Source organism: Macrotis lagotis, chromosome 4 (genome assembly GCF_037893015.1).
Source record: "Macrotis lagotis isolate mMagLag1 chromosome 4, bilby.v1.9.chrom.fasta, whole genome shotgun sequence".
Lineage (NCBI taxonomy): Eukaryota > Metazoa > Chordata > Mammalia > Peramelemorphia > Peramelidae > Macrotis > Macrotis lagotis.
The window spans coordinates 181,955,759-181,970,343 of NC_133661.1; the positions used below are offsets into that span (position 1 = coordinate 181,955,759).

General features: G+C 43.4%; 1 protein-coding gene across 3 annotated transcripts; it reads right to left on the reverse strand.

Annotated features, from left to right (window-relative positions):
• Nucleotides 1-2,464: 2,464 nt before the first annotated feature.
• On the reverse strand, nt 2,465-13,716 carry NGDN (neuroguidin). Of its 3 annotated transcripts, none has more exons than XM_074234839.1 (11): nt 13,650-13,716; nt 12,454-12,513; nt 11,108-11,179; nt 9,980-10,117; nt 9,552-9,636; nt 9,414-9,466; nt 8,853-8,976; nt 8,592-8,760; nt 7,701-7,857; nt 7,505-7,570; nt 2,465-7,070 (listed from the first exon to the last, which is right to left on the reverse strand). In XM_074234839.1, exons 1-11 carry the CDS (start codon nt 13,659-13,661, stop codon nt 6,891-6,893), a joined length of 1,116 nt encoding a protein of 371 aa, XP_074090940.1. In that variant the 5' UTR covers nt 13,662-13,716; the 3' UTR covers nt 2,465-6,890. The 3 variants fall into 3 exon arrangements, with proteins under 3 accessions (XP_074090940.1, XP_074090938.1, XP_074090939.1); XM_074234837.1 differs by having other exon boundaries at nt 6,902-7,070; nt 7,513-7,570; nt 13,650-13,708; XM_074234838.1 differs by lacking the exon at nt 13,650-13,716 and adding an exon at nt 12,689-13,273 and having other exon boundaries at nt 6,902-7,070; nt 7,513-7,570.
• Between the last annotated feature and the right edge of the window lie 869 nt (nt 13,717-14,585).

Consider the following 14,585-nt stretch of genomic DNA (forward strand, 5'->3'; position numbering starts at 1 on the left):
AAGATGGAAAGATGGAGTGTCTTTAGGCAGTGACTGAGAGTACAATCTGCAAAGCCCTGAAGGGTCCTCCCAAGTGGTCTGTAGGTGGATCCAAACTGCAAGTCACATTGAAACATGTGGATCTGTTTCTGAATGGTATTTGACACTGTGAATTTAATTTATATTAATAAGTGTAGAAACATTGTCACATATAGCCAAAATAATGGTTGTTTACACAAAAAGATCTCAGAAATTTCAGAACTTGGTGGTACTTAAATGGAAGAAGTGACACATATTGGGCTAGAAAAATTTGATGTTTTGAAAAAAAGTTTTGAGCTAAGAGAAAATTAAACTACCTTTCTGGGTATTTCAGGGCCTTTCCAGCTCTTTAATTCTACCCTACTCAAATTCCATTCTATCCTCCTGGAGAGGGGACAGATTATTCTCCCTGAGGAACAAAGAAGGGAAAGCACTTACTCTTTAGTCTCACACAGTTGGTCAGAATTGAGTTGGCAATAGGAAATAAAAGACCAATACTTTCAGAGTTTCCTACCTCCAGAACAACATGATCCACAGAGAAGAAACATGAGGAGAACAAGAAGTCTTAGAGGATTTCTTAACATAGTTACTATGTCAGTTACGACCTAGAGCCAGTAGGGTACGCTGGCCCCATTCTCGGGATGCAGGTATCCCAGTGCTATTTAAATTAGCTCTCCCAGAATGCTAACATTTCCAGCAAAGTGAACCAAATGTGGTATCACAAAAACTATCATTTCAAGAATTCTTTTCCTTTAGAAAATGTTCCTATTTTACTCCCAGAATCCCTGATAGCTTGCCCATAGCAAAGTGACCCAAGTAAGTGGGTCACAAATGAGAGAATGCTTGGAATGCATGCAGGTGAAGTATTTTGCTGAAAGTAACAGCTGACAGATACGCTTGACACTGAATTGATCTCAGGGTTGAGGGGAACTCAGGGAACCTGTGTCCTAGTGCCAGCATTGGCACTGACTGGCTTGTGCAAACTTGGAATAAATCACTTCACACACACACACACACAGAGAGAGAGAGAGAGAGAGAGAGAGAGAGAGAGAGAGAGAGAGAGAGGACTCAGTTTTTACATTTGAAAAATGGGGGGGGGAAGCTGTAATTCACGGTAATTACCTGAGAATCAAGGAACCAATTTGACTCAAATACCTTATGCTCATAAGGGAAAAAGGGGTTATAAGAACTCTGTATTATTATTATTGTTATTATTATTATTATTTCAGTTTTTGCAAGACAATGGGGTTAAGTGGCTCGCCCAAGACCACACAGCTAGGTAATTATTAAGGGTCTGAGGCTGGATTTGAACTCAGGTACTCCTGACTCCAGGGCTAGCGCTCTATCCACTGCCACCTAGACGTCCTCTGTGTATTATTCTTAATCCTGCATGCCCACTGGGGCAGAGAAGCTTAGCAGAGATCATTCCATGATGTATCTCTGATAGGACATGAGGAAAGCAGAGATTCTGGGACCAGAAAACATATATATAACTCATGGGCAGAAACAGAACAAGAATACAGGGGAACAGGAAGACTGTAGGACCATCATCACTGCTAGGAGAACATACAATAGAAAAATGAGAGAGGCAGAACAAAAACGCTTCTCCCATGGGTACCCCAAGAATTTAGACAGAAAAACCAGAGAAGCTAGCTTCCTATTTCTACATTCAATTTCTAATTTGAGATCCAGCCAACTTGGCACAGTTGGATAAGATTCAGTTGGATGAATCTACTTTATCATTCTTCAGTTCCAGACCTGGCCTTAGTCCATAAATCAGAAATCACACTGCTGAAGAGTAAAGCAGGGGTAGACAACATATAACCAAGACTGGGTGAGCAGAAGCCCCACTGTGCAGAATAATTTCCAGGGGTTATCAGAAGTAAGGACTGAAAATGAAATTTATGAGGACTTAATGAATCAGGCAAATCTGCTATTTCTGAAATTGTAGAAATTTACAATCACTTGAATAGGTTAGCTTAAGTGTCTGGGGCGCTAAAAACAAAATGTGATATCTGGGTATAGGAAAAAATAATAAATTATGGGGGGTAAAGTGGAACATAAAAAACTGAAATTTATGGGGAGTCATCATTGACAAAGACTTTAGAACAAAAAAGACCTACAGCCAGGAGGAGTCCAATGGAAAGCCAAATGGAGAAGTGATTTGACAGAATGAGCTCAGTGAGGTAAAGGGAAAGGAAGAGGTTAGAAATCAGGCTAGGGCAGAAAGCTAAGGCTCTGGGTTGTGGCCAAAAACCTGCCACAATCAAAATAGGCAGATAAGATGCCCTTAGAAAAGGTACCCCAGCTGCCCCAGCTGGTATTCGCCAAGAACTCCAAAGAGTGATGACTGCAGCTTCCCCAGAGGAACTATAGATCACATTTCAGAGCACAGCCTTCCTCCTCCCACCCCCCCCAAATCACTTTTCCATCTCCATTATTCCCCCCCCATCCCTCATCATAGGCCCATCACTCTCCTGCCCTACTCTTCAGCATTGACCCTTTGGCTCCCCCATCTTGTTTGCATTCTCCTCTAAACCACTAGGTTTCTTACTCCTTCAGTCCCCTTTAGCCAGGAAATTCATTTGTGAAATAGGAATGGGGGTGTAGTTGAGATGGGGGGGGGGGGGAGAAAAGGAAAAAGGAAAGAATCTCAATTCTACAGGAGAGGAAAAGAGATGGAGGGTTAGGAAAAGAGAACAAGCAAGCTAGTAGGAGCAGGGGGGAGGGGAGGGAGATGGCACTGCGGAAAAAGAGCGCCACAAAATTAATTTGAGGAAGGGAACAGTCAGGGAGACGTTAGTGGAATAACAATCAGGCAATGGAGGGTTGGGGAGGAGGGGAGGGTGATGTAGGGGGAAAAAATTGTACTGGGGGGGATGAAGGGGAGTGGAGTCTAGAGCAACAGCAGCACCACCTAGGGGTGTGGCCAAGGTTCACATACAGCAACAAAAGAACCCTGGCAGCCTGCATGCACTAACCCAGGCATGAGAACCTTGGGGGGGTGGGCTGGGGACCAAAAAGCCAAGGCACCCATCTTCCCAACCTCCAGGTAATATCACTCACAGGTTGCAAGAATAGATACTGAATGGTCCTTCCTGAGAAAAGTAGGTTCTAGGAGTGAGGGCAGAACTGGCTATTTCCATTCCATCAAAGGGAATAACCATACTGTCCTCAGAATTCACCCAGGAGAATAAAGAAGGGATAGAGATTTCTTCCCTCCTGGAGAAGTAATTTTGCTGCCTTTATTTTCAAGTGATTTTTTCCCCTCCCTACTGAGTGGTGAAACATTACAAAAGCTTCCTGAGCCCTAAGCCCCCCTCACTCATCTGCTTACTCCTAGCATCGCCTCAAAACTCTCAACCATCATTAAAAACCCCAGGGGAGCCACCATGCTCAGAGAAGAAGGGGAATACACCCAGCTCTCTCACCCTCCCCCTAGTAAGATAGAGCAAAGGTGGGAGGGTGGGAGGTAAAGAAAAGAAGGTCACGAGAGAAAGCAGAAACCTCACAGAAGGAGGAATGTGATCAGTGGTATTTGTTGTGCTTCTAGGGAAGAAGAATCAGTCACATTTTTTAATAATAATAAATACATGAAGACAGATTTGCCAGTGCTCCTCTGGCTCCTTGGGAAGCATGGGGGAGGGGAGCCAATGCAGCCGCAGCACACATCAGCAGCCCCCTCCCAGTTAGACAAGCACAGGATTGCGGCAGCCCCTCTAGACCAACCTGCTATACTCTCCATCAAAGGAACCCAACCATGGGCTCTGTCTGCATTCAACTCCCTTCCTCCAATCTATTCTACCCTCTTCTGCTTCCCCCACTCCCAACCTACCAAGGAACTGTCCATTAGACTTAACTCGAATATAATTCACCCTATCCTCTTTTAACCTCTCTGTGCCCCCAATGCCCATACTACTCATCTGCCCCACTTCTCTACTAGTGTCCCAGACAAGCTGATCTACAGTCAAGACAACAAGCATTTGTTCTAACCAGAGACTGCACCAAGTGCTGGTGACACAAAGGAAGACCTCCCATACCAAAAGACTTCTATGTATCACCAATTCTCAATTCCATCAAAAGGGCTTTTCCTCCTCTCCATTTTAATTTGAATGTGACTTACTCCTTACCACCTAAAGCATGCAAGCATGGGGTAGTTACACAATAAAGTGTATGGGGAGGGGGGGAAGGATTCTAGACCAAGTGGATACTGCCACCTACTGACCCAAAGTCATGAAAAATAGACCTTTAATATACTCTTTCCAATTTGATACTCTCATTATTGATAATTTAAACATACAAAGGCATGGCTTGAGGGGCTTCTCTGAGATTCCCCAGAACAATGAGATCAAGGAAATAAAATTAGTAGGACCGGGCAGAAAGTCAGAGTACTGGTGCCTCTATCCAAGTAGAGTCAAATAGAGTAATGTAACAATAACCCAACTGTTTTCCAGGTCCTACTGATAAAGAAGAGCAAGAGAACAGAGACAGTTTTTCCTGGATCAATCAAGAGACTTAGTAGCAACTGAGCCTAGGACCAATGGAGTAGAGCCGTACATAGATCTACTGTTTCAGCCACCTGCATTCCTGAGGCTGGTCCAAATCCCTTCTAAAGTGATTACAGGGTTCCTAAACCAAAAAGAATCACTTCTGGCTTAATGAATAGAAATACAATCTACAAGGTAGATAGGGTAGGAATTCTTCAAGGCTGAGATAGTACAGTGCTTACCTAGCATATGAGTTGTACCAATCTAAACCAAAGAAATTTAAGTCAGAACTACTCAACTGCTTGCTTTAGGCTGCCTTTGGCATGGTCATCTGAATCCTTCCCTTTTAATGATATGAACTCTCCGTGGTGCTGAATAACAGGCAATGATGAAAACAATGAAACAAAGAAGTAGTTAAGTAACTTGAAAAAGTATCATATGGAGAGTTAATGGTAAAGTCTAGAAGGATTAGAATCAAGGTCTTACAGTTCCCACTCTAATAATTTCCCATTATATCTTAACACAGGACAGGTGCTCAAAACAGGTTCTAACAACCTATCAGTTCCTTTGAACCATTATCAATGATCAATGAAAACTTTGTCACTTAGGAAATGTTATCAGTGTTCTACTAGGGGGACTCTCAGTACATCTGAATGTTCACAGCACTAGAGCTACTAATAAAGACGGGGATAAAAGAAAGACACAACATCAGGACAATAGCTATTAAAGAATGTTGGCATTTCATTTCCTCTATCCCATCTACCAGATCATCCTTTCTCAAGAATTAAAATAATATTCTCATAAATATCAGAAAAAGAAGAGAAACACATAAGAACATGAATCTCCCTTACCTTGGGAATTTTCTAAACATTAGAACCCAAATTATCAGTAAAGAGCTAAACTATGAGTTAAGATTGGTTCACTTTCGGTTGCAACCTGTGGTTCCAAGTGAGCTGTTATGGCCCTGGAAGATCAAAGGAAGTCTAGTGTCTCCAGAATGGTTCAGATATTTATTTACAGGTCCTAGGTAGGACTAAACTCAAGTCTGCTTCAAGATATGACACTCCTAAAGATTTGAGGGTTAAGAGGACCTAAATATGAACTCATCCCTAAGAACATCCACAGAATCAGGTATGGTACAGGATCAATCTGCCACTCATTCTACTAACCCACCTCTTACCTAGATTTTACTCCTCAGGCCTATGGTAGCCAGAAAAATCAATATTCAAACTTAAAAGTTACAGTCATAATGGTTTCAATTATAGGGTAAGGAGATGCATCCATCTATTGGCTACATTTACATCTGTATCACTGCTTAATAATTCTAGAGTCGAAAGAAGGGAAAAAAAAAGAAGATGCCAGTTCCTCCTTAATTAGGCTCTCATTAAGGATCATAAGCTTCAACCAATCTTAGTCCCCTTCCTCTTTCCAGCATTACTCATTTACTTGGAGTCAGATGAATACAACTCTACCATGCCCCATTTCCAACAAGAGAAAAATGAACTGAAAAACATCAATGTAGATGTCAGTTTACTATGGCATAGGTACCCCAGGCCTCAAAAAGTCTATCTCAAAGACTCATGCCACAGATAGGAATGTTTGCTTCTTGTTTTAAGATACACATAGCCTTCAACCTCATTGGTTTGGCTGCTCAAGCTCTAGGGATGGATCATCATCTAGTCTGTTTATAAACCATCAATTTCCTATGAAATCTGCCTGTTAATTAGCATTGTCTCAAAAGTTTTCTATAAAAGATCATTCCTAATTCTAACAGATTGTATTCAACTGAGACTAAGGAACCAAATCATTGATTATAACAGGGGCATGGAGATTTGTAAAGCACAGAGTTGCCTTGATTTTCCATATACTGCTTGAAAAAAATCTCTACATTATAGCCATAAAAAAATCCACCTAGGCTAGGCTCACTAACTGACCAAAGAATGCCAGTCCCTTCTAATACTAAAATAGAAATAAACGAGAAAAGTCCAGATTGTACAAAACTGGGAAAATTCCCACTGCTAAGATAGACAGGCTCATGCCCAGTAGATGAGGTAGTTTCACGAAACTCTACTGCCACCTGGTGGTCTAGGTCACATTACATAGGATAACTAATTATACCTCTTAGGTAATATCCATATTATTGAAAACATGTTTAAAAAAAAAGCCAAAAGAGAGCTAAAGGAATCTCCTGAATCAATGAATATTCAAGATGACTCAGAAGAGCTGATTGCTGTCTTCTATCCTTTTCTCGTTTATCTAACAAAAATGAACATTTTTCTTGAAAAATTCTCCCTTCTCTCACTTTCTTTCCCCCTTTCCACCACCCTGATCAAAAAGGGAGGTCCCAATTTGAGTAAGACACATTATCTACTCATACAATTCATGTCAGAAAGGGATTTTCATTTTTAAAATTAATTTAATTTTATTAATAAAGATGGTTCTACAAATGTATTTGAAGCAAACAACCGCTGAATATAAACAGCACAACCCCATGAAGCTTAAGAGTCCCAGGGTGTTATATGTATACATAAACATATAGAGAAAATCACCGCCGCCTCCGAAAACCTGAAAGGAAGGGAAACCGAGAGTGAGGCAAAAGACAGGGGGCGGAATAGCTAAAAAGACAAGAGTAAATAAAGCTTAAGAGAAGGGATCAAAATAGGAAAGGACTGCTAGACAGTGTGGTTTATATTCTCCTAGAACACAAGACTAGGAGAAGGGGACCAAGGTGAAGTGAGATAAAGGCTCCCATTCCTTTGGGCAATGGAACAGAGAATTGACAGTGCAGTTGTGGGAGCCCAGAGATGGTGACCAAAAGTCCTCTTTATAAGTGAGTGATCATCAGCCTGAGAAACAGGAATGACCTACCCAATCCAGAGGAGAAGATTGTCCAGGCAGGGATAATTCAGAGATCAATGGAAACCAGGACAATGAAATCCTCAAAGCTCTAGCAACCTCTACCCACAGTCCCCACCCAGACCAACCTCAGGGATAATCACACACTGACCTTTTTTCTTCCTGCCCTTCTTAGACACCTTCCTTCGCTTCTTAATGGGATTCAGGTCCTGAAGATAAATTTTATGGAGGAGAAAGGGATCATGAGCTCCTTCAGCTGAGAAAAAGTTTATCCCTACCTTACAGAGTAATGCAACAACAGCAAAGAATGTTCCCCATCCACAACTCTCCAACCCTCACCTCATCAAGATGGGGGGTTCCTCCTGTCAAGGCACTGATGTCACTGAAGTGTGTGAGGGAATGAAGTTGGGAACTCATAGCATTTGCTCGCTTGCGTCGTCCTTTTTCTCTCTTGCTGACACTCAAACGTACCATCATGCTCTCTTCATAATTGATTCTGGCAGAGGAACACATAAAAAAAAAAACAAAGAAAATGTATTCAGCAATGTCTCCAATTACAAAAATCAATCAGTTTCCTGTTATTATCTCTTGACTAAATATTTCCTCAGAATTCTCATAACAAGGTAACAAACACTAAGTAGATACCAAGTCTTTGACTCTCCCTCTACTAGAATGGTTGTTAGAGATTCTGCAAGGCATCCTTTCTATTTTTATTCCCATAGAAATTTATTTTGCCCTCATTGTATTTATCCTTAATGAGTACCAAAGTTTATTTCTCAAACTAAGGTTCCACCTAAGCAATTAGTTCAATAGCATTCATTAGGCACTTTAAATATGCTGGGTCACCAGGCAGATGAATCCATCTGTATCCAAGACTCAATTTTTTCCATTTCTGTTTCCTAAATTTATCATGCATTCTACAAGGAACTGCTTCCGTTCTTTGCCTTTAACACAGAAAATGCAGGTGGAGGATAAATCAGAGAGCAACATGAAGAGATCCTCCCTCCTCCTCCCACCTAAGTTGACAAGCATGCTCCACTATGTTGCTTTTATATCCTCACAAGTTCTCGCACTATTGTGCTGAGTTTTGATATCCCTCCCTCTATGAAGCTGCCATTTCAGGTTTTTCTCCTGCTCTCTGCAGCAGCTGTCTTTCTTCTTGGTCATAGTAACTATCTTCATCCAATACCCTAATGCTGTCCCATATTTCTCCAGTGTCATGATGCAGACCTATGCTGATCCTCCTGACTCTGGCGGGTGGCATGTGGGTGCCGAGAATCACGGATCTCTTCAGGGGCATCTGAGTACTGCTCCTTGAGCTCACGGATGACAGAGCTACTCAAGGCCCTCTTCTTGGCTCGTTCCAGAAGTTTCTTTTCACGCTCAGCCTCTGTTTCATCTGTGGAGCAAAACAAACAAGCATTACCAAAGTCCAGAAAAGAAGGGAAGAAAATCCACAAGTCAAATGGAAAAGGCAATGGTAAAGTATACCATAATGTACTGGAACCAAACGAGGTGGGATGTATTTCTTGGGTTCTCCTTTTGTGGCCTTCTTTCCTGAAACTCCAGACTGTCCTTCCTCAATTTCTTCATCATCCTCATCCTCAGAACTCAACTACACAAGGAACATACATTGTTCTAAACCAGAGGTGTCACACATAGGCCCTGGGTCTCCCCAGAGTAAATCAGACTAAAATGTAATTAAAGTAATATTTAACAAAGTAAATTAAAAACAGAATATAGATAATACTATAGTTTTCTAAATCAATATGCAAGTAGCCTACAGGGATCCATATGTGTATCTATTTGAGTTTCACACCCCTGTTTTAAATCAATTTAAGGACAATATTGGGAGAAGAGATTGGAAAGGGTACCCTTTCTAATAGCACAACACAGACTATGAACAAGGGTTCTTTAAGGAAGCAGATAAAAACATGGAGAGTAAATGAAAGCTGAGAATTCCATAACCTAAAGTCACAGGTTAGGGAAGAATAATAAGAGGCTTCCAAAAGACCAAGAAACTCCTGGGGATGGGAGTTACAGTCCCTTTACCTTGCTTATCATATTGTTAGGATGAGGTTTAAATCGAAGTGGATCATTTTCACCTGAAATGAGAAAGCACAAGGAAATATTAGTCACAGGCAAATTACTGGTTAAGGGACAATAAGCCTCACCTTGTCCCTCACTTACTGAGGCTCCCTGTCACTGCTGTTTTCACCAGTTTGTCTATTTGATACTTGAGCTTTTGATCCAAAGGACGAAGCTTTTCCAAAACCTACAAAAGATAATAGGACCATAGATTTGGAGTTGGATCTCAGAGACAGTTTAGTTCAATCCTCTCATTTTCCAGATGAAGAAACTGAGGCTGAGAAGTTATGTGATTATGCCTAAGATCACAAGGAAGAAACAAAGGAAAGATTTAACACTCAATTCTTGGAAGCAAAGATTAAATGTTCTTTCTACCATACTATACTGTGACCAGATTAAGCATCAAAAAGGACACTGGGTAAATGAACAGAACTAGACTCTTCTTCCTTCAGCAACCTTTCCTAAGCATTGTTATCAGGTACAGCATAACAAGGAACTGCTGCACACACACCACCCTCAGGGACCCATACCGTTCGAATCTCCACCAGTCTCAGGACTGCAGGATGTTCCTGAATTGAACTGCCAGAAGACTTGTCCAGGATGAGGTAGCTTAGGTCCATGAGATACATGAGTAACAATTGGTCTTTCACCTCCAATAAGCTGAGGCCCTGAGGTGAGAAGAATTAGGAAGAAAAATATACCCAGCTGAAGAAGAAAAGAACAACAGAGGATAGACTTGTTTCAAGTTGAGTTTGTTCCCCCAATTCTGACATGTAAAGTATATCTATCAGCCCCATAGCTAAGAGATGGCTACATTTTAACAAAATGCTGAGGGTGCGTGAGAAAATCTACCACAGAGAATGAGGATGGTATAAAAGAAGCAAAGCAAAAGGGGAAAAAAATGTAAATTCCAAAAATGTGGTAGGGAAGAAAGGGAGAAAAAATAAAAGATAGCATTAAGATAATGTAAATTAGGAAGCATTAGTAATAAAAAGAATAAGGTAAGTGAAGACACTAACTGGAGTCAGTGATCAACTGAAAAGACTTAAGAAAGACAAAACACAACATTACCAGATACCAGCAAGACAACTGATTCCCTAAGGTTATAATCTACAGACCCCACCAGGTCCTTCTGAGGTCAGAAGTGATCTCACTCTACCTTTAATTTCTGAATTACTTATTATCCATTGTATTAAATGCAGTGCTTTTCAAACACTGTCCTGTAGTCATTTACATATTTCTTAGGTCCAAACTAAATGTAAAAACCCGAGACAATATTTTACAATACTATGTACCTCTCACAGCCCTGAGCAATCTTTTGTATATAATACATACTATATTATATATAGTATTGTAAATTATGTTTATATAATTTATATATAAAAAGTATTTGCTGAATAAATAATATTCAGCTAAAATTTATACCAATAATTCAGTTTAAAAAGTGTGATAAAACAAACCAAGTCAAGATAGTGGCTAAGTAGTTGGGTAATGCCCTGTTCACTGAGGTTTCAGAGAAAAGACGAAAACAACTTTAAAGAAAAAGAAAAAAACAGGAAATGAAAAGAGAAGTAAATGAAGAAAAGTCAGATCACTCCCAAAGACCACAGCAAAGAGCAAAACATGTCAGTCAGTTCCTGAACCCCAGCAGCTCTTACTTTGTCTGTAGGGTAGGCTCCAGCCCGAATTTTCTTTGTCAAAGCTTGAACTTGTGAAGTCACAGCCACTACCTACAAAAAAGATCAAAGAAAATAAAGAAAAACACCAACAAGTGGCTTTGGGGTTGACTATAAGGAGCTAAAAAGAACTTCTTGAACCATTGCATGCTACCTGTTCCACCAACATCCCAAGGGAGAGTAATCTTGGAGGAGTGCTAGTAGGTAGAGAAGATTTTTGAAAAAGGGTAGGAAGTTTACCAAAGTCTTACAAAAAAAAAATTGTGGCAAAAATTAAATTACAAGCTCCATGACAAAAAAGTCCACATTCACATAGTATTTTCAGTCCACTTAGCTCAGTGCTTAGAAACTGAAAAGTACAGCCTACTAATCTGCATTTCTCACAGCTTACCCATGTGGTAAGTAGTATATGTATAATTTGTCTCAAAGTGAAGAAATAAACTTTAAAAGATTAAATCACTAGGAATACCTGAACCTTGGTCTTCAGAATCTAAATTCAGTGCTACCAACGTGAAGAGGAACAATGGGATGTTCAGTCTGATGACAAATATAATTGAACATTGAACTAGAATTAAGAAATGAGACTATACTATAGTTCTGCCACTTGCATGCCCAGGTGATTAAACCAGAGTTTCAATTCCTGACATAAAGTGAGGAGCTGAACATTACTAAGGTTCCTTTCAGCTCTCAAAGTCAGACCCAAATTAGCAAGTAACATCAAGCCACCCAGGTACTTAAATGCCTATCTAAACACCCTATTCAACCAGCTCCAGTAGTTTCTTATCACCTCTAAGATAAAAACATAAACTCCTGTATAACTTTTAAAGATCAATAAAACTCGGTCTCAATTTAACTTTCCAACCTCACTGGTTATTTCCCCTCTCTGCAATCTAAACAAACTGTCTCCCTTCTCTTCCTCAGATAATCCATCTCTCATTATCATACATTCCTTTCTTGGCTGACTATGAGTTCCTCTCATGGTTTAGTGCCCTCCCTGCCAAATTACCTTATATTTAGCTACTTGGTATATACTTACATTGATTAATATTGTATTTCTGTTGCATATATTTTTATAAATACTAGTGGTCTCCCTGAATTAAACTATGAGCTCATAGCAAGTAGATTGCTTCAATCTTTGTCCTTGTATGCTCGGTTAGATGCTTAATAAATTGATTTGATTGTCCATTCACTGGCCTTTTAGGCAAAAAAAGAAGGCAGTCATTCACTACAAATAACCATCAAATAGGGGGAACAGGGGACATGGCACACATCGCTGTTAGAGATGACTCCTGTCACAGATTTGCTACTAAAGCTGTCACATTGCTCACCTGCTCCTGGAGGTTGTTCAAAAGAGACAGTGCGAGTGGCAGATCTGATTCCAGCACCTCCTATAAGGGGGAGTTAAAAGAAAAAAAAAATCAAACCACCTTTCTCCCCTCATCTAAAATCAATCCCAGAAATTTCACTGGTGAGCTATGCCTGCACAGTCTCCGCCTCCAAGGTAGTCCAGCGGGTGATGGTGTTTTATCCCTTAACTCCAGATCCCCGCCATGACCTGAATACCATAGGGCTGGAGTGTCACCAAAGCTGGGGAGACCTCTTGATCCTTTCTTCTGACCAGGATATGATCCAAAGCTGGGGGAATCTGACAAAAGTGCCTTGCAGGTCAGCTATGAGCATCAAGTTTTTTTTGTTTTTTTTTTTTAGTTTCTTTGCAAGGCAATGGGGTTAAGTGGTTTGCCCAAGGCCACACGGCTAGGTAATTACAGGTAATTACTAAGTATCTGAGGCCGGATTTGAACTCAGGTACTCCTGACTCCAAGGCCGGTGCTCTATCCACTAAGCCCACCTAGCCACCCCTGAGCATCAAGTTTTAAAGGTGCTGTTTTCCTCTAGGTCCTCCCCTCCCCATTCACCCCCTTAACCAAGTGACAGTAGCTAAGATGTCCTGGTGTCTCCCCTTTACCCCCAAACTCAAATCCCGAAAGCTGGCTGGGGAGGAGGGGGAGGGGAGGGGAGGAGGTGTCATTTTAGACTCGGCATGCAAAGGGGGCAGGAGTTTTAGCATCCTAATGAGATAAAAGGGTCATTCTGACCAGGCTTGAGGGGTCACTTCAGACTGCGCGGGCAGGGGGTGGGAAGGGCGGCGTTCTCAGGCCGGAATCAGCTGAGGGGACTGAGGGGGGCCTGAACCATGGTCGGGGGAAGGTGGAGGCACCTGGGAGGCTCGGGGGGTTGGGCCGGGGCAGACCAAGGAGAGGAGCCTCCGGGGGAGGGGCGGGAGGCCCCGGGCTCCCCCGGCCCGTGGCCGCTCTAAGACCCCCCGCCCCACGCCCAGGCGCCGCTCGCTACACCCAGGAGGAGGAGGAGGAGGCGGGCTTCCCGGCAGGATCCACCTCCGTCCCGGCAGGATCCACCTCCGGGGCCAGGCCGCCGCGGGGGTGCCCTCCTCACGGATGTCCTCCCGGCCCAGGGGAAAGGGCCGCGCGGCAGGACGAGGCGGGGAGACCCACGCGACACTCACCGACGCCGCCATCTTGAGCGCGTCGCTTCCCCGCTGCCCCAGCTCAATTAGCGTCAAATAGCCGCACAGCTGATTTCCGCCCGGAGTAGACGGAGAGACCCCCAGAACCAATCATCAGAGGCCCTCGCTAGACGTAAACCAATCAAAAAAAAACAACGAAGTGACGTCATGCCCCCAAAGTAGAGGCGTGGGGCCGACCAATGGAACGAAAAGACAGGTGACGCGCGCGGAGCGTCAGGGGGTGGAGATACGGACTTGAGAAGGCAGGACTGGAGAGGAGACTGTGATTGATAGAGCGGCACAACCAATAGATAGCGAATTGAAAGGGTGGGACGCGAAATGCAAAACAGCCAATGAAAATGGATGGATGGGCTGGTGGACCTTCTGGGTCCAGTGAGAAAGGAAGCTCCGTGACCCAGAATCCTTTTCAGCGCCGTCTAATTTGAATCTCGTGATCTGGGAGGCGTGCGCCTCCTCGGCCGCAGTTGCGGGGCCTCTACCCGAGCGAGGGCCCACCCAGGCACAGCCCACGTGGCCCGCCGTCCAAGAAAGGGGGGGGGACGGGGGGCGCCCGGGCAAAGCTCCAACAGCAGCCCCTCCCCGCCCTGAGCCTGTGCCCCACTGGGCCGCTAGGGGCGCAGTCCCGAGGTCAAAGCCACCCGCAGGGGATCAAGCAAGAGGGACATAGTAACTACCAGCTGGCCTCCCGGGGCGCCGCGAGCAGTCACGCAGCCCGAGCGTGGCAGGCGCCTCGGCGCGCGGGGCCGGAGCCGCGGTTCCCTCCACCCCGCTCCGCTCCGGCGGTCACTGCCACCTGCTGCCCCTGGGCTGCGCTGCAAGGCGTTGGCAGCCGCTCCAGCCGGTGGTAGCGGGGCGCACGCCCAACTGGCCCAGGCGTGCGGACCGCTCTGCTGCCGCTTCAGCGGGAAGAGCCCG